Below are 18,192 nucleotides of genomic sequence, written 5' to 3'. Positions count from 1 at the left end.
GCTCTTCTTTCCCAGTGGAACGAGCATGGTCCCAGGACTCCGCCAGGGAGAGATCGCATAGGAAACGCGCTAGTGGCAGCGATCCCCGAGGGGCTAGGGATAGAGGGGGACGGGTGCAGCCGATGGACTCCTGGAGGGAGGCGTCCTGTCTTATTTATCTTGCCGCCGCCTACAGTGCGCTCCCAGGACAGTGGCTGGTGCGTGATGCGCCCTCATTCAGCTACTCAACAAATATTTACTAAGCAGTAGAGGATTTGTTTTTCCAGGTTTGGAGTTTTAAGCTTGTTAATAACAGCTGAATTCTTTCTCTGTTTTGTCATCTGCGCTCTGAGTTGGACCTTGTCTTTCACAGCCTTTTACAAGCCCCCCATCTCTCCCTTCCCCAGCCCGGCCCAGTACTGTACAAGCAGGAGGCTCCCAGTAAATGTTGTTGGGGAGGAACAGGAGGAAAAGAGAAGGGAAGAAAGACAACTAACAGTAAGCAACACAGTGGGTGGGTGAGCATTCTCAAACCTGTCTTTGAGACTAGAGAGTTTTCTTGGAGAATTTTACCAGAGCATCTTTCCAGAAAGTCCGACCTATGTGATAGCTGTTATTGTTAGCTTCCATTTCTTTCCTATGCTGGTTACGGTGTCACCAAACCTCACCCCACCCCAGATCTCCTACCTAACAAGGTAAAGCCCTGCCTCCCTCCTGCCTTCTTTCCAGACATTCCTGAAACTCATGCACAGCAAGTGCCAGGCCCTGAAGGCACACAGGCAGTCACCTTTGGGCACCCAGGGTCGTCCTCACGGACATCAGTCCATTAGGGAGATGGACACACAAATGGACCATCACAAACAGTGCATGAAGGCTCCCAGAGTTGGAAGCATCTGAGGCTTAAGCTCACCTATGGTAAGAAGGAAAAGCCAGAAGTGTAAGGAGGAGAGTCAAGGAAGTCTTCCCAGAAGAGATGATCTCAGACTTGTCTTAAATAAAGAACAGACAGGACTCTCCTCACTGAAGAGAGAGGACAGGGCCTTCTAGGCAAAGGAAACACCTACAAAAAAAGCAAGGGAGTGAGAGGCAAAGCATGGACAAATTGTTCTATGTGATTTATCAATTCCATCTCATGGCTTTATACTCGACCCATTTGCCTCCTGTCATGTGAAATGATGCAACCCTTGGGCATTTTAGAAAATTTCGATAGCCAATCGCTTCATCTCTTCAAGAAAAAGGTGCTGATAAGGTGGGCTTGCAGGGAGATTAAGCATGCCCTTGGGTGAAAACAGGATCAGGTGCTTATAGGAAACCTTGTGGAGGCTACTGATGTGAAATGTAATAAATTTTCATTTTTATTCCCTCTCCTGGGAGTGAGACATTGGAATCCTTTGTGTGAGAGCAGGTGAATGTCTAGGTTTTCTTAGGCTGGGAATGAGCTGAGAAGGAACTTCAGGTGGGGCCAAGGCCCATTTTTGAGAGCCTTTTGGAATATACCTTTGCATGTCCAACATTTTCACATTTAGCGAGATGCTCCCATTCCTCCAACCCTGCTGCACAGAGAAGGCAGGCAGAGGAGAGGATGACAGCCTTCTCCAAGTGCGGTTTGTTTCTGTTCACAGAACCTCTGAAGACAGGAAGCCCAGGCTGACCTCTTTAGTCAAGAGTGAGCTCAACTTTAAAATTATGATTGCATGTGAAAGCTAAAATGGGAAAGAAAAAAATCAGTTCTCAGGACAGAAATGCTAAAAACCCTTGGGCCACATTCCAGTCAAGGTCCTGGCCCTGCACACAGAGCTCCCATTGGGGGTGGGTGGGCGGGAGACCAGCCAAGACCAGTTCAAGTCAGTTGAGTGTCAGGGATCATGGGGTTGATTTTAGAGGTGTCCAGTGTGCAGATAAAGAAACTTACCCGAGTGATTTATGCTACATAATCCTTAAACAACAGAAGCTCATGGCCAGGTCTCATCACTGAGAGAGTCGCCTGCCAAAACATTTACCCATTCCCACCAAACTGTTTGCAGTAGTTGAAGGAATCAGAGGAATAGAGTATGTTTTAGTTTCCTAGGGCTGCCTTAACAAATGGCCTCAAACTGGGTGGCTTCAGACACAGAAATGTATCCTCGTGTAGTTTCCGAGGCTACGGGCCCGCAGTCAAGGTGTCAGCAGGGCCGGCTGCTGTTGGAGGCTCAGGGGAGAATCTTTCTTGCTTCTCTCCTAGCTTTTGGCAGGTGCTGACAATCCTTGGGGTTTCCGGCCTAGCCAGCAGCTGCATCACCCTCACCTCTGCCTCTGCCTTCACAAGGTCATCTCTCCTTTCAGTGTCTCTGTCCAAATTGCCCTCTTATTATAAGGCCACCAGTCATCAAAGGAGAGCCCACCCGAATGTAGCATGAGCTCATTTTAACTGGATTATGTCTGCAAAGACCTTATTTCCAAATGAGTTCACACTCACAGGTACAAGAGGGGTTGGACTTCAACATGTCTTTTGGGTGAACAGAGTTCGACTCACCAATGTGTGTAAAACAAGAAAAATCCATGGGCCAGGCATGAGAAGACCAGGCTGTCCAACCTGCTACCTCCCTGGGCAAGTCGCTAGCCCGAAGTTTCAGTTCTTCCTTAAGGAAGACAATGTCTGCCCTGCTTACTTGAGAGACGCCATGAGAATAAGATGCAATCACGTAAATATGAAAGTATTTTCTATATAGAAAGTGTTTTTACAAGTACAATTATGAATTCATTCCAGATTGTGTTGACTTTTCTTTAACTTCATAACTACTTAATGAGTAGGTCACGAAATGAGGAATACAGCCTGTCTTACAGGGAAGAGAATTTAAATTACATACCTCCCTTCATTTATGGTGTGAGATAAAAGTACAATAGCAATCTGCAGTGAAGAATAGTATTACAGATCCTTCTTCCCTGGGCTTTTTACTTATACCCAACAGGGTGGTATTCAGGTGAAACGAGGGTACGGAAGGTAATTTAAAGGCAAACCCTCAAGAGGGCTGATGTCTGTGACATCAGCGGGCATCTCCAATGGCAGTGGTTCCTCTTCCCCCTGTGTGGTCCTTATTATTTGCTCCCATGACAATGTCCTGATAATGGCTTTGAATTCGCTTTGTCTGATGACTTTTCTGGATATGGAGACATAGACCACCCAATTTATAAAATTAACTAAAGAAGTCATTATCTTGGTTGACTGAAATGACATGCTCCCATATCTATTACACAAAAACGACCATTGTATAGCCAGAAAAAAAAAATTTGTTTTAATGAAAATGTAAAAAAACAACAACAACAACAAAAAAAAATGGCCCCCTTACCCCTTTTAAAGACTCCTGAAGCTCTAGCAGTGATAGGAAAAACTTTTTCAGGCCACCAGATTGAGTCAAAGGTGCTTGGAAAGTATATTAAAAAACGGCCACACATATAGGAAATGCCAAAAAGAGGAGTCACGGGTCGACAGCTTGGGAACTACGGTTACCTCCAAAGCATCATGTGACCATTTGAGAGATACTGATGACCACAGTAGTGATAAATTCTGTTGACCTTGGACCTCGGGGGTTTGGTGACCCAGGAGAAAATCCCAGAGGGGAAAAATGGCACCAGCAAAAAAGAAACAAAGAGGCCCTCAGAAAGAGGCTCTCAATCTGCCCCACAAACCAGATTCTCTATTTCTCACTTCTGGGAATGCGTGCTTCCTGGGAGCTACCATGCCCCTCCAGGAATATGCCAAAACCTCAGACCAGTTAATAAACAAAACTTTATTTTCCTTTAATACAAAAATTAAATAGCAAAGTTTATTTTTTTGTACAGTGATAAATTAGAAATTTACAGTACAGACATCAATGCAGACATACGTTTGTACATCCTTAAAAGCAGGGTCCATTTCCTTTGATGGTCAGCAATTCATTAGGGCATGTGTAGCAGGGGTTGGCCTGGTACCTCTATGTCGAACATCTGAAAGCCCCCAAGGTGGGCCTCAAAGTGGCTGGAACTGCAGGATGGCACGGGGATCCAAGGACAGGCCCCAGAGCACCAGCCTACCTGCTGCCCACACAGGCTGCGTCTCATTCTTCTTGTTACAAATGATGCTGGATGTTTATTCCACTTTTCCTACAAAGAGCACGAGGGGCCTCTCATCCTCAGACCTTCGAAGTCTCACAACAACCCTGTGAGGTAGGAAGAAATTCAGAACCACCTAGATGCCCCGCTGGGAGAGAGCTAGAGAGCAGCCTCCCCTCCAGAAGTACACAACCGAGCTGGGGCCCAAGCCCATGAGCAGGAAACAGAGAAGAGCATGTTCTGGGGGAGAAGATGGACCAGTCTTTGGGGAACAGAGCTGCTCCTGCCCCTCTTCTCAGAAGCCTTCTGGGATGACAGTGGTCATACACTGAATATTGCAGGAGACCAAGGAGCCATGTCAGCCTGGAGGACAAAGCTCACAGAGGACCCCAGACAGGCCCTCTGTGAACTGCCTGGGCAAATACTGGGAATTTGCTGGTGCAGAGAAGAAGAAGGGAAATAAGGTAAATCAGAAACAGGAACAGGCTGCTACAGGGCAAATGGGCTGAGCAAGGGGAAGAGGCCTGTTGGGGAGGGTCAGGGTTCACTTCCCGCTTGGTGACCGCCAGCGTGCCACTACCACACATGCGCATGGTGAGAGGCAAGCGCAGAGAGCTCTGACCAGGACCCGGTAAAACAAAATCCATTATTTAAGGCTCTGGTATCTGATCCTCAGTAGGAGCAAAATGCTCTTCTAGGAGTTTCCAAGATCTATGACCTGGGCTCAGAGGAAAAATGATAACCTGGGTCCTGTGCCAGACATCATAAAAACCCAGACAAGGACTCTGAACCCAGATAGATAAAAGAACACGAGGAACCGTTAGAGTCCAGTGCCTCGACATAATTGGCTGGAAAGGCAACTCACTCCAATCTCTCCCATTACAGAGTGAAATGCAGGATGTAGCTTGATCCTGGGGGCTCCTTCCAAAGTCTGTGCTCTGTGGCTCTCCTAACTGAGCTGTGGCCACCTCACCAGAAGGCAGACTGCACCAGTGGGGTGACGTCCCTAGGAATTGACTCTGCCCCCCAGGGCTGAGGCTGTCGAGCTCCTCTATGTCCTCAGATCCCAGCTTGGTTGCTAACACAGTAAAGCCTGAATTCAGTGACCAGGAGGCTGGGGGTAAGGTTGGGGGTAGGGGTGGGGGGACAGAGAAGATAAGCTCAGGGTGCTGGTAGTCACAATTCAGAACCTAAACACAGAATATTCCCTGATTCTGGGTTTGATCTGATTCTGCAGGTGAGAGAGTGACTGGGGAAAGTCAGAGAGCATCTCAGGGAAATAAACAGTGTCACCCCTTCTCTGGTTTCAGGACCCTGAGCAAGCTGCCAGCTCAGAAGCCATATCAGAGATCAGGAAGCGGGAGGAAAGAGGATATGAATCAACCAAGTAGCTCAACCAGATGGTTCTGGCCAGTTCCAACCTACCCCATGTTCCTTGGCCCTGAAATGTGGCCTTTATGAAGGAAGATAAAGAGGGGTCTGCTGGAGGGGAGGGTGGACAGAGGTGCCCTTGCGCCCTGTCGAATAGAATCTCGGGAGGCCAAGCATTTTATAGGAAGCTACACTCATCCCTACTTATTCTAGAGTTCAACCTTTTCCCTAGCAAGGTGTCCTCAGATTCACCTGTTTATGTCACATGGAACACCCCAAGCCCTAAACTGCCTGCTCTTCCCCCCGCCCCCCACCTCCCACCATGTTAGGTGTGGGAGCTCACGTCCCTTTAGCCAGTGTTCCACAGTTTTCCCTAGGGATTGCCACAGAGATAGTCACGAAACAGGGCTGAGGCATTCTGTCAAAACCCTTGTAATCGACTTGCAGGGTATCTCTGCAGGGCATATGAGGGAGACATTAAAGGTAGAAGGACCCAAGAGGCAGTTTCTGGGATGGAGACAAGTGAAACAGATGACCATTCAGAGGCCCCCTGCTCCTTCCCAAAAACCAACAGCAAAATTCAGCAGGAGCATCTCAGTCCAGGTCAGTGAGAAGGACAGAGCTTGGTACTCCTTGACACCCCTAAGGTGCCCAAGACAGGGCTTTACCCAGAATGGTCACTTGATAAATGGGCTAATAATTGAGTTTTGTGGGTTTTTTAAACAAACACCAACTTAAGAGGCGATGGACTCTTATTCAGGTAACTGGTAACTGACCTCAGCCACAAAGCTCCTTTCCTGAAACCATAAACACTCCCCATTGTCTGGAATATGAAAGGAAAGGCCCACACAGCCCTGTGACATCGCTAGGGCTACTAATCCAGTCTGCATCGATGGCCACTTTTCCCCTGAGAAGGCAAGAGATTTGTAGAAGAGACACATTAGAACCCAGGAAGTTGTCAAGGCACTAGCTCCAGAACTCGGGTGTATAGGTTCATCCAGGTACTCTTATTATTATTTCATTATTCACAAATATTGGGCCCCTACTCTGTGCCTGGCCCTCTGCTAGGTGCTGCCTTGGTCACACAACTGCTGAAACATTACAAACACAATTGCCTTACACAGCCCAACAATCTAACAGCTAGGCCAGTGCCCCACTGCACCGTCCTTCTTCCCTTTCCTGGGCCGCAGTCTCAGCCCAACTCCCAAGACACTGGGGTGGAGCGTGAGTAAGGGCAGGCTCTGCCCCTGGGTGCATGCTCCAGGGCCCTGGCCAGCTATGGGAACTGTCTGCAAGCAGCACAGGGAATTCACATTTTATATTTCATAGGCAACGCAGTCTCAGATGGAGTTCAACTGGTCCTTCTCGGGATCATTTCTCATGCTCCTAGAACCCTGATCCAGAGTCCAGCCAAGGTACTTGGGCTCGGCACACACACCAAGGCCTCCCCCCGACCCTGCGTCCATTTAGCATCTGTCCTCAGAGCCCCCGGACTTCCCCTTCCAAAATACACAACAGACCTTATGTGCATCTTCACCTCAGACAGCTCAAGAGCCCCCCAAAACAAAGAAGAAAGGCAAATGTCAAACCATGGCCATAAAGCTCAAAAAGACAGACAAGGACACGTGCATTTCCAGAATCTGACCACCAATTCAGGAATCTGAGTCCCTGGAAATGTTTTTCCACAAAGAGATGTGATAAGAGTTTTCCTACCTGTGTTTAAAAGGAGTGGGGTGGGGTGGGGCACAAATAAATAAATGAGTGAGTCATTGCAAAGTAGTTGCTGAAGCAAAGGTAGGTATGCTGTTACAAGGAGAGCAACCTGTGACACCGTCAACAATTTGTCCCAGAGATCTGGTGATTAGGAGGCCTACGGCAGGTTAAGAGAGAGTCCAGTTACAATTTTCAAAGAATTGCAACTTTTGAGAGGCTGCTAGGGGGTACCCCATTGTGAGGAACATAAAGCATAAAATTTAAAAGCTCTGGATACCCCTGCAAAAGGCAATTAAGACCTGTGTTAAGAGTTAGCAGTTCATTTCATATGGTCTACACTTTATTCCCTACTAACCAATCAAGCTCCTGGCTGGCATTCTGGAGATTCATTAAGCACCATATAAATACTCCAGGCCACACTGCCTCCAATGAAATCTTATAAGGAGCCTTTGCCAATTACTAGGAAACAATTATGCACCAAGTAGTTGGATTAGCTGTCCTTAGTTCTTGCTACAAAACAGAAAAAAAAAAGTCTTCATTGTGGTAGTAGACTAGACTCTGATAACATTCTTATGCTAAAGGAAAGAAAGGCACTATCATTCCGAGAATGCAAGCTGACCATAGTTTTAAAGTCAGTTGAGTATACTATTATGTCATGGTCCAAGAATGTGCTTTTAATTGTAATTGACACACACAAATTACACAGCTAATCTGTGCGAATGCAAAGTTGCCAAGAAACTTAACATTTTAGCTCTTCCAGACTGGCGTCTGCATAGATGCAATCACACAAAGTAAAATATATTAAGTCCCCATTGCTCAATGCAATAGGTCTCCGGGGTCGGTAAGTTAAGTCGACTTGGTAAATCTTATTTTCCTCTGAATTAAATGATTGTCAGAAAGTGAATCACCCTGACTTTCCTCCTCATTAGGCATGCTGCAGTGAAAAAAAAAAAAAAATCCTATAAAAATACCTATTTTGAGTCATTAATGTAAAATGAACAAAACAGCAGCAGCCTAGAACAGGGATGATGAAATTTAAGAGGAAGAGAGAGGAGGAAAATCCACTGAATACCTTATGTGTGTTTGTACAGTACTTCTGTTTTTTCAAACAATCCTGTTTTATGACAAAGGCACTGGAAGATTCTGACACCACCTCTTGGGAGAGCAATCCACAAAGTTCTAAACAGCAGACAGCGCACCAGAGAAAATGTTTACGTTAGATCAGCCAAACTATAAAACTCTTGTAACACTTGTCTGAACCCAGTGTCTCCAGTGTTTATAGATTGCTTGGCTATCTGAGAGACCCAGTTAGTATGTAAGATTTTAAGGGTTAAAAAAGTGAATCTTTCTCCCTGCGAGTTAACCTCCTCACAGCTCAGATCTCACTCTGCAGAGAAAAGCAGCATTGCCCCGGCCCCTCCTGGAATCTAGGCAGGACCTCCACGCTCCAAGCTGCGACCTGCTAAAGTGATCAATGTTTTGATTTTTCACAGCTTTGAAAGCCTCTAACTGGCTTTTCCATTTTGGATCATTCCAAAGTCTGCAGCAAAATCATGACTTTTATGATGCCAGGCAGTGGGGGTCAGGTGGCGGTGGCTTAGAGGGGTCACTTAAGTGTTGCCAGTTTGCTCGAAATGAGATTCACTGCATGAAACTTCTAGTCGCACTTGCCCCCAAATGCTAGCATTTCCCCCCCCGCCCCGCCCCTCAAAACTTGGAAAGCATGGAGGCCAGGTAGCCTTATACCACAGTTTCGTTGCCTTTCCCAGGCTTCACCCAACCGTTCCCTCGCTTTTCTCTCTTTACCTTCCCAGAATTCACCAATCTGTTAGAACACTTCTGCCATGTGTGCAGAGTTTTGGCAGACCAAATCCACATGCCTGAGGTGATGCCCACCAGCAAAGACATAAAAATCTTCAACATCTCAACGGCCATGTTGGAGTCGTCTGCAGAATAGCGGAAGAGCGCCCAGTTGGAGATTTCATAGAAGTAACAGGCAATCACACAGGTGGCAGGCACCGTGTACAGGACTGAGAAGACCCCGATCTTGACCATCAGCCTTTCCAACTTGTCGGTCTTTGTCCCATCCTTTTGCAGATTGGACCGAATTTTGAACAAGGCCACTAAACCCGCAGCGATGAACAAAGTTCCGATCACCAGGTAAGTGAAGAGGGGGGCCACCACAAAGCCTGTGAGGGCATCGAGGTTTTGGTTCCCGACGTAGCACAGGCCAGTCAGTTCATCCGCGTCCACCAGTCTCATAATCAAGATGACAATGGTTTTCACTGCGGGGATGGCCCAGGCGGCGATGTGGAAATAAGAGCTGTGCATTTCAATGGCCTCATGACCCCATTTGAGTCCCGCTGCCAAAAACCAAGTGAGTGTCAGAATAACCCACCAGATGGAACTGGCCATTCCAAAAAAGTACATCAGCAAGAAAATGATTGCACATCCTGTGTTCTTAAGTCCTTCTTGGATGAGAACAGGTTCTGCTGCCTCTTCAAAATCGCAGGATATCCTTTCCCGGCCTACGGTCAGCCTGACAATATAAGCAATGCTATAAATATTATAGCACATACTGAGAAATATGATGGGGCGCTCAGGGTAGGAAAACCTGGAGGAATCGATGAGGAAGGTGAGCACTGTGAAGGCGGTGGAGATGAAGCACAGGCTGGCCCACACGGCCATCCAGATGTCCGTGAACTCCTTGGCCGAGCGACTGTATAAGCCAGCATCATAGCCACACTTGAGAACACAGTTCAGGCTCCTTTTCACCCAGATGTACTGATCCGAGTTGGTGCCTACCGAATGGCACTCTTCCCCGGGCTGGATGGGGGTTTTGTGAGGTAACGGCACCTCCTCATCACCTGGCCCTTCCATGCACATGTGGTTGTGGTCATTCTGGGGTGGGAATTTGCTGCAGTTCAGGCTCTCTGGCCAGGCAAATCCAAATTCCTTCAGGACAGGTTCACAGCGCCTCTTGACTGAAAGACACATGCCGCCGCACGGGCCTATGGGGATGTTGATCTTCTCTGTGCACATTGGCACATAGACTGAACAAAGGAAGAACTGGAAAAGTAATGAAATGAACAAAGAAAACAATGACTTGGAAGTCTGACCAAATGCTTGCACGAAGCGGGGTTGAATGCTTCCAGGCAAAGTACATACGGACTTCTAAACCAGTTATGGGGGCTCTGACTGTCTACTCTGACCCCAGACTAGGGTGCCCTAAAAAAGCCATTGCTTGCACACTTTTCTTCTTTGGGTTCTAGCAATCCCTTCCAGGAGAACATAAATAAATAAATAAATATATGAAAAGGACCCGAAAGATTACATAATCCCTTTTTGCATAATGCTTAAGAAAATAAACCTTAAGACTCCACTTTGAGTCTCCTGACTTGAAAGAGCTGAACAGACTAATCGAATGACTGAGTCATTTGAGTGATGGGGTGATTTATTTTTGTCCTCATTTCTTTATCGCTATAAAAATAAATGTAATAAGTAGATGTAGATCTGGCACTTCTCCTGTTAATATTCTCTCCTTTCTCTACTTTATCCCCTAACATTATTATTATTTTTTTTAATCAGTCCCATACCGAAACAAAAAATGTCCTAATCGAGGCACTGTTAGACCCAAGGATAGGATGCAGGTTGAGGTCTCTGGTCACCAGGGGTTTGTTTGGCCAGGTTTCCTCAATAAATAATAATGAAGCACAATAGGAAAATATAAATGTGAAGTCCCTGGAACTGCAGTACCAGCAGGGGAGAGTCCAGTTGCTGTCCTCAATTCCTCCAGCATTGATAAACAGTCGGCTTGGCTCCTTACAGATGTTGTCTATGAAGTCTAGAGTTACAAGTAACTATTTTCCAGCATGTAAAGGGATCCAGTCCTGTCCTTCAAAACAGCTTGGCTGCTTCCCCAGGATACATGTAATTAAAAATATATATCCCTGCAAAAGCTGTTTCTCCAACAAAATTGCCACTGATGTCAGGATATGTGCTGTTTCCAAACTGAGAGCTAGAGGATCATTTCTTAAGCTTTTATAACCTAGTTCTAAAGTTCTGAAAACTCCAACGGGACATTTCAGCAGCAACAGGTCTAATCCCAACCATCTTTCTGAAGCCACAGTCCAACTTTTAAAACGACCTATGTAAAAAACATGGACCTAGGAAGTAAGCTGCCTGCCTGTTTCTTATCTCTCAGAAGTTACTACCAGAACCACGGATTTCTGAAGCTTTTAGCCTGGATAACCACCCTCTATTTTCTCCCCAAGTTCTCTCTTGTCTAAATTTCTAAAAATCACCATAGCCTTACCAACCAAAACGCAACTAGTGCTAACTTTTCTTTTTTATATCTCTTTCAGTTCCTTTTCTTTCTTAAAATGAATCGGTTGTTGATTTTGTGAGACTATAATCACCCTGTATATGCTAATTATTTCTTCACTTACTGTGGGCTGAGCATTTTCTCTATTATTACATAAGCGTTACAATTTTTAATGGCTGGAAAAAAAAAATCTCCCAATACACAAATTACCTTCCTGGAGCTAGACCACACTATCACGTTTTCCCCAAGCTGTGTTTTCTCCCCGCCAAATCCTAAACCTGCCCTCAACCCTGAGGATCAGAACGATCTCAGGCCACCCAACCATGCCTTCCTGCGTGACCCCTAAAGTCATGTGGGAGGACGCGAGGAGGGGCCGCTCCGCAGAAAACGAGGCAGTGGAGTTTCACTTAATAACCCCCTCCCCGCAAATATGGGGGGAGAAAGGAGGTCGGCGAGGGAGGAGACGTCCCCGTCTCCTTATCTCTCCTTCCAAGTCTTAGTTGCAGCTGGCTGCCCTGCTGGGGACTCGCCCACCGAGCAGCGGCGGCCAGAATCCTTGGCAAAGATAACCCTCGGCTCCACTGGGGTTAGGGGCTTGGCCAGACACGGGTGAGCAGGGGAGAAAAACGGAAGGGCGGGGTGTAAGAGTGGGTTCTTTCTCAGGCCAGATGACTTACACAACGTTTTGGCTTCCAGTCCCTGAGAAGGGACAGAAAAGTGGGGGTGGGGTTGGAAATCACTTTTCCAGGGTAGTTTTTACCCCTCAGCCTAGCGAGGGGGCAGGGCAGGGGGCTTGCCTTGGCAAGGGCTCCACGGAGTTAGTTTGGGGCGTCCCTGCCCAAGGGGTCCCCTCCCGCCCGGGGTGGGGGTGGGGGTGAGGGCGCCCACCTGCAGCTGGCTGGAGCAGCCGTACTGGATGAGCGGCGTGAAAGTTGTCAGCTGCAGCTCGGCGTCTGTCTGCAGCTCGTGCCCCACCAGGTTGGGCATCTTGGTCACGTTGTAGCCCAGGTTCTGGCACATGGAGATGCGGATGGGGTCGCAGCGCCGCTCCTCCTCGTCCCCGAAGCCCCGCGCTGGCTCGAGGAGCAGCAGCAGCAGCAGCAGCAGCAGCAGCAGCCGCAGCCGCCGCAGGCTGAGATCGACGCCCCCGGGCGCCCCCGGGACGCTCGGCGCTGCGCCCCGCCGGGCCATGGCCAGAGCCGGGGGGCGGCGGCGGCGGTGGCGGGGGCCGGTCCGGCGGACACCCCCAGTTTGCACGGGGGCGCCGGCTGCCCGCGCTGCTCCCGGCTCCCGGGAAGGGAGTGTGATAAGGCGCCAAGGGCGAAGAAGGGGCAGCGGCCGGGTCTCCGGCAGCTGCGCGCCACCGTGCGGGGTATCAGACGCCGGCGGCCGGGGCCGAAGCGCAGACCGCGCGGGTCATGCTGCAGGCGGCGAGCCCCCAAGCCGGCGCCGGCCGCGTCCGCTCCGCGTCCCGGCGGATCCCGCCAGCACCCAGCGCCGCGCCGCTCTCGCCGCCCGAGCCCTGGGCGGCGCTGGAGGTCCGCCGGGCGGCGGCGGGGCGGGACGGACGGCGCAGCCCGCCAATGGCCGGGCGCCGCGGGCGGCGGGGGGCGGGCCGCTCCGCCGCCGGGAGGGCCAGGCCCCGCCCCCGCCCCCGCCCGCCCCGCCCGCCCCGCCCGCCCCGCCCCCCGCCCGCCCGGAGCGCCCCGCCCGGCTGCGCGGCTCCCACTTTCCTCCCCCGGGCGCGGCGCTCGGGGGCCGGGCGGGGGTGCAGCCGCGCCGCTCGCGCCGGGCCAGCGCCCCCAGGTGAGAAGCGCGCCCGGAGCCGTCGGCTCCCCTTCCTTCCCCTCTTCGGCTGTCACCTCGGCCCGCGGCTCCGCACCTGGCAGGCCGAGAAAGGCACACAAAGGACCCGGGGTCGAGGTGCGCCAGGCTGTGGCTTTAAATCCTGGCTGTGTGGCCCTGAGCGCTGCTCGGCCTCTCGGCGTCGGTTTCCTCGTCCGTAAAGAGACGGGAGGGTCCGAGGCGGTGCGTGCGCCGCCGAGCCCCGAGCCCCGAGCCCCGAGCCCCGAGCCCGGGACGGCGCCCCCCGCGGCTGCTGGCCCGCGAGCTCGCTCGGGTCGGAGCCGCCCGCCCCCGCCCCCGCCCCCGCCCCCAGGCCCGGCCCGACCTGCGCCCCGAGCCGCCCGGCTCCCGCCGCGAGGGGGAGGCGCCCCGAGCAGCCGACCAGCCGACGGGCTCGCGCTCCGATTTCCTCGCCGTATGAAATGAAATTCCACAGGGGGATTCGAAAGGAAATGAGACCGGGACGCTCCGTGCTTCTCGGCCCGCCGCCCTTCCTGTCTCGGGGACACGGTTTCTAAATAAGGTTGGGAGGGTGAGAGGGCGGGGGGGGGGGGGGGAGGCCTGACCTGTGCACGGGAGGCGACGGGGGCGCGAGCGCCGAGGGTGCCTTCCCCGCCTCCTCTCCCGGGCCCCCTCCCCTGCAGCCTGCATCCCTAACCCCCTCTGCTGCTGCGGAGGGTCCTGGAGGTCTGGGGACCCGGCGACCGCTGTTTTGATCCAATTTTCCCCGTCTCCTTCCCGGCCGCCCCCGCCCCACTGCCCGCTCCTCGGATGGAGGTTTGTGCTAGTCCACCCTCGCCCTCTCCAGTCTGACCAGTGAAACCCTCAGCAGGTGGATTTCTGAACCACTTATTGCTTGACTGTGGTAAAGCTCCCGCGCCTCTCTGAGCTTCACATGAGCCATCTGTAAAATAAGGAAATCCCTGTCCACCCCCACACAGTTAGTTGTTCTAAGAGTTAAATGAGATCATGCCAGTAAACCACTTAGCACGGTGTCTGGCACATATAAAGTAAGTGCCAAATAATTTGTGTCTTTTAGTGAGAAGACCTCCTGCTTTCCAGCTGGGTCCCAAAGACATCTTCTGCAGCCCAGGTCTGAAGATCTGGTTAAAGAGCTTTCTACTCTCTTCCTGAGATCTTTTTGGCCAACACTTGCCAGGGTTTTCCTGGGGCTTGGGGTCAGGGACCAGGTTTTTATGTATGTTTGTATTCTCTATTTCAGCCAAGTCTGGCAGATGGCAGAGGCTGGATACAGGTTGGAAGGATATCTGTTCCACTCCTCTGGTCCTCATATTTTGCCTTGTAGTTTGGTTTTCATATACTGGCAACTAGACTTGGCTGAGGGCAAGAATGGAATCAACTTTTTTTTTTTTTTTCTTTTTGGTTCTGTACCTAGAACCCCTTAAAGAGGTGAAGAAATCGAGGCTAGGACCAAAGCAATAGTTACAAAATGGAAGACCAACCAAACCAGGGCCCAAGGAGGCTGTTCGAAGATGGGAGGCAGGGTCATTTCCCCAGAAATGTTCCCAGCTGGAAATCTACATAGTCAGCAGTAGAGGTGACTCTTGCGTTTGACTGTGCTGAGTAATGCAGGAGACCATGGGATCACAGAGATGAATAAGTGATGAGATGAATGAATCCAATGAATAGATGATCCCCACCCTCTAGGAACTCACTGGAGGAAACTGAAAAGGAACAGACAGCTGTAACTCAATGCGGTAAGTACACACAGAGAGAATTGTGGGTAAATTGGCGGTGGAGGTAGCTGAGCTTACAGGGCTATTCAGAGGCAGGTGACCTGCAGGGTTCTGAGCTACTCAACAAAGCAGAGTTAGTGTGCAATGGGCACCTCTGCAGCATTTGCAGGAAGGGGAGGGGAGCTTGCTGTGTGCTGAAGGTATGTGTGCATGGTTTATCAAACGATGAACTCCATGAGGTCAAGGCACAGCACAGGGCCTGGCATGCAAAGGGAACAGCATCAGTGTTGGGGGAAGCAATATTATTATCAGACCAACAAATAACTCCTATAGAACCCCTACCCTGAGCCGGACACTGCGTTACATGCTTATCATCTCATGTATTCCACACAGCAGCTTGAGAAAACTAACGTCCTGAGAGGTTAAGCGATCTGCTCAAGATCACACAGTAAGTAGCAGGGGACTCGGACACGTGCCTACCTGGCCCAAAATTTTATGTGCATGGTAGGGCTCTCATGGAGGAAACCGCTTGACACTTGCCTAATCCCTAGTTAAAGATGACCCTTTTGCGATCTGAACTTCTTATTCCTAGCCCTAGCATCCGTGCCCCAGCTTGCTCGACGAAGCACTGTCTCCTTTGAGAAAGCTGGAAGAAGCCCCTTCCCCGGCAGAAGCTTTTCCTGTCAACAGCTTTTCTTTCCAGGCATGGAACTCATCGCAGGTATTTTCCAAAAAAGAAAGCCAGGGGAATCACATTTCAGTCTGAATGTGGAAAGAAAACAAAGACCACGACTTAGAGCTGAGTCTGAATGGCCCGGAGCCCCTCAGCCTCCCCTCTCCCAGAGCGGTTTACACAGTCGCCAGTCTGCTCCCGGTGACAGGCATGGCATGTTTGTCTTTGTTGCAGAAAACACTTCCCTGAGGGAGTTGCAGGCAGAGGGTTCCCCCCCCCCCCCCCCCCCCCCCGTGATATGCAGAGCATTTAGGAGAGGAGTCCAAGCTGTAGACATGTGGAGAGAACCTTCCTTTAACCTAAAGGGCAGGCCTGAGAGCCCGGGTAGCTTCCTCTGCCCCCTCTCTGAGTAGTAAGGAGGCAGCCACTTTGGAGCTGCAACAAATGTGACTTCAGCCGGCTGCCGGGCACTTGGAGGGCTCTCTATTTGCATCTAATGAGAGGCTGGGTTCTAATTAACTCTTGTGATGTGTTAATTTTTCAACCTGACATTTTCTGCTCTAATAGATTCTTGTAATGGTTTCTAAATTAAAGGCTGCATTTGAAGACTAGGGTTTAGGTTAAAATCCACCACCTGGGGGTGGTTGGGGGGGGCATAAACATCCTTTCCCTCCTAAGGAAAACCTCTCATTTGCAGTTCTTTGCTAACCCAATTAAGTGCTGAAGTAGTCACCCCAGAGCCTGCTTTTTATTTCCTGCGAAACAATCCAACTAATCCATATTCAGTAGCTTCCAAGAGAAGTCTTATTCCAACCACTCATGAAGAAACCAGCTTCTTTGAATATGGACAGAACATTTAGAACTCACAAAGAACGGTCTTGATAGAAAATGCAAGAAAATGGTTCATTATTATCCTGTTTGGTTTTTGAGGGAAAAGTTCACTAGGACCAAAACCTCATAAGGACTGGGAATTTATCGGGGAACAAGAGAAGCATGAGCAGAAGCCAGGTCACATCCCATCAGTTTATGGATCATCTGGGAGCTACATCTCCCTCCCTACCCAAACGAGTTATGAAACAAAAACATGTGCACTGAGTAAAGCAGAAAGGAGCACTAATCTTGCTCAGAAGCTGAGGAATCACAGGCCCCAAGAGATTAAGTGGCAGAGCCAAACCCCCTTCTTATCACTTGCACCACTAGCCAGCGAGGAATCAAGTCACCAGAGAGCTCTTGCCTGTTAAGGAATCAAAGCCGTGTTGTTCCTCTTACCAAACACAAGATGGTACATAAGACATTCTTATTTGTTGGCGGTGATGGTTTAATATACAGGTGGGCAACCAGGAACCTGGGCAGGAGGCAAAAAATACTGCCAGTGCGCTTTGTACATCTACAACCTCATTTCATTTCAATATTTGTCAGTGAAACCAGTAGCAAGTGTTTCATGATAGGTTATTGTGGACATATCACCGAGCTGTGTACGGAGAGGTACGGAGTCATATAAAAGATGGTTCCTGCCTCCAATGAGCTTCCAGTCATGTTGGAAGAGATGAAGACATGAGACCCAGAGTCAAACTTAATTTATAGGTGAGTGCTTTTTCTCCGGCTCCCTTACTGAGTATAAGTTTGGGTTTTTGTTTTGGTATTGGTTTTGGTTTGGTGGGGTGTTGATCCCTTTCATAGTCCTTTGAGGTCAGAGGCTATGTCTTCTTCACTAATGTGTTCCTGCGCAGCAAAGGAGACCACTATCTGGTCCATACACGGCACACAATAGATGCTTGTTGAATAAATAAATGAATGGTGCAGGTTATAAGTGCTGTAATTCTTGGGAAAAAGAGAGCCTTCGTTATATTCTGGATATAGGAGGCCATCAGAATCCAACCCAGCTGGTCCCAGAATGATGGTCAAGTCTACTCCACAGACCATGCTCCAAGACAGCTTTTAGTTTTCTTTAGAACTCAGAAGTTTTGCCAATCACTTGTCTTCCTTTTCTGTTTTACTCTGCAGTTTCTTAAATATTTTAAGGTAGGAAAATGTCTTAGCTAGAATTTTTTATTCAGAAGCCTGTTTCTAAACTTTGTGGATCAGCCCGAGATCTTTCCTTATACTGTTCATTGACTAGTTGACCACTGATCTTGATATTGTCACATGGAGACATTAGGAACCACGTATGCCGTATATGCAGGAATATCCAGCCTAAGAGTTGTAAGTCAGGAGATCACCTCTAAGTAGTAAGTTTTTTTTTTTTTCCTAAGTAGTAAGTTTGTAGAAAAATTGAAATATGAGTGTAGTGAAATATGAGTGTGACTTTCCAAGAGACCCAGGGAAGCCTGGAGAGGAAAGCACCTGTAATAATATTCTCACAGGCAGCACTCTCATCAGTTGGTACAGGTGAGAAGTGGACAGTAATAATAATAATGCTAAATAATGAAAAAGGGTGAACTAGCCACCTGCTGTGGATAAACATGAACTAGACCAGACAAGGTGTCAGGTGGTGGCTTTAAAACATAGTCTCAGATTCTTCA

General features: G+C 49.4%; 1 protein-coding gene and 1 long non-coding RNA gene across 2 annotated transcripts; one reads left to right on the top strand and one right to left on the bottom strand.

Moving 5' to 3' along the window:
- Positions 1-3,731: 3,731 nt before the first annotated feature.
- Positions 3,732-12,940, bottom strand: FZD4 (frizzled class receptor 4). Its single transcript, XM_025419365.3, has 2 exons — positions 12,344-12,940; positions 3,732-10,200 (listed from the first exon to the last, which is right to left on the bottom strand). Exons 1-2 carry the CDS (start codon positions 12,644-12,646, stop codon positions 8,872-8,874), a joined length of 1,632 nt encoding a protein of 543 aa, XP_025275150.2. The 5' UTR covers positions 12,647-12,940; the 3' UTR covers positions 3,732-8,871.
- A 260-nt stretch (positions 12,941-13,200) lies between these two features.
- On the top strand, positions 13,201-17,876 carry LOC125753224 (uncharacterized). Its single transcript, XR_007404467.1, has 5 exons — positions 13,201-13,261; positions 14,340-15,018; positions 15,391-15,445; positions 15,590-15,718; positions 16,368-17,876. It is a non-coding gene; the product is annotated as an uncharacterized LOC125753224 (long non-coding RNA).
- The last annotated feature ends 316 nt before the right edge of the window (positions 17,877-18,192 follow it).

This window comes from Canis lupus, chromosome 21, assembly GCF_003254725.2.
Source record: "Canis lupus dingo isolate Sandy chromosome 21, ASM325472v2, whole genome shotgun sequence".
Lineage (NCBI taxonomy): Eukaryota > Metazoa > Chordata > Mammalia > Carnivora > Canidae > Canis > Canis lupus.
Note: the sequence above shows the minus strand (reverse complement) of the source record. Positions and strands in the feature narration are given on the sequence as shown.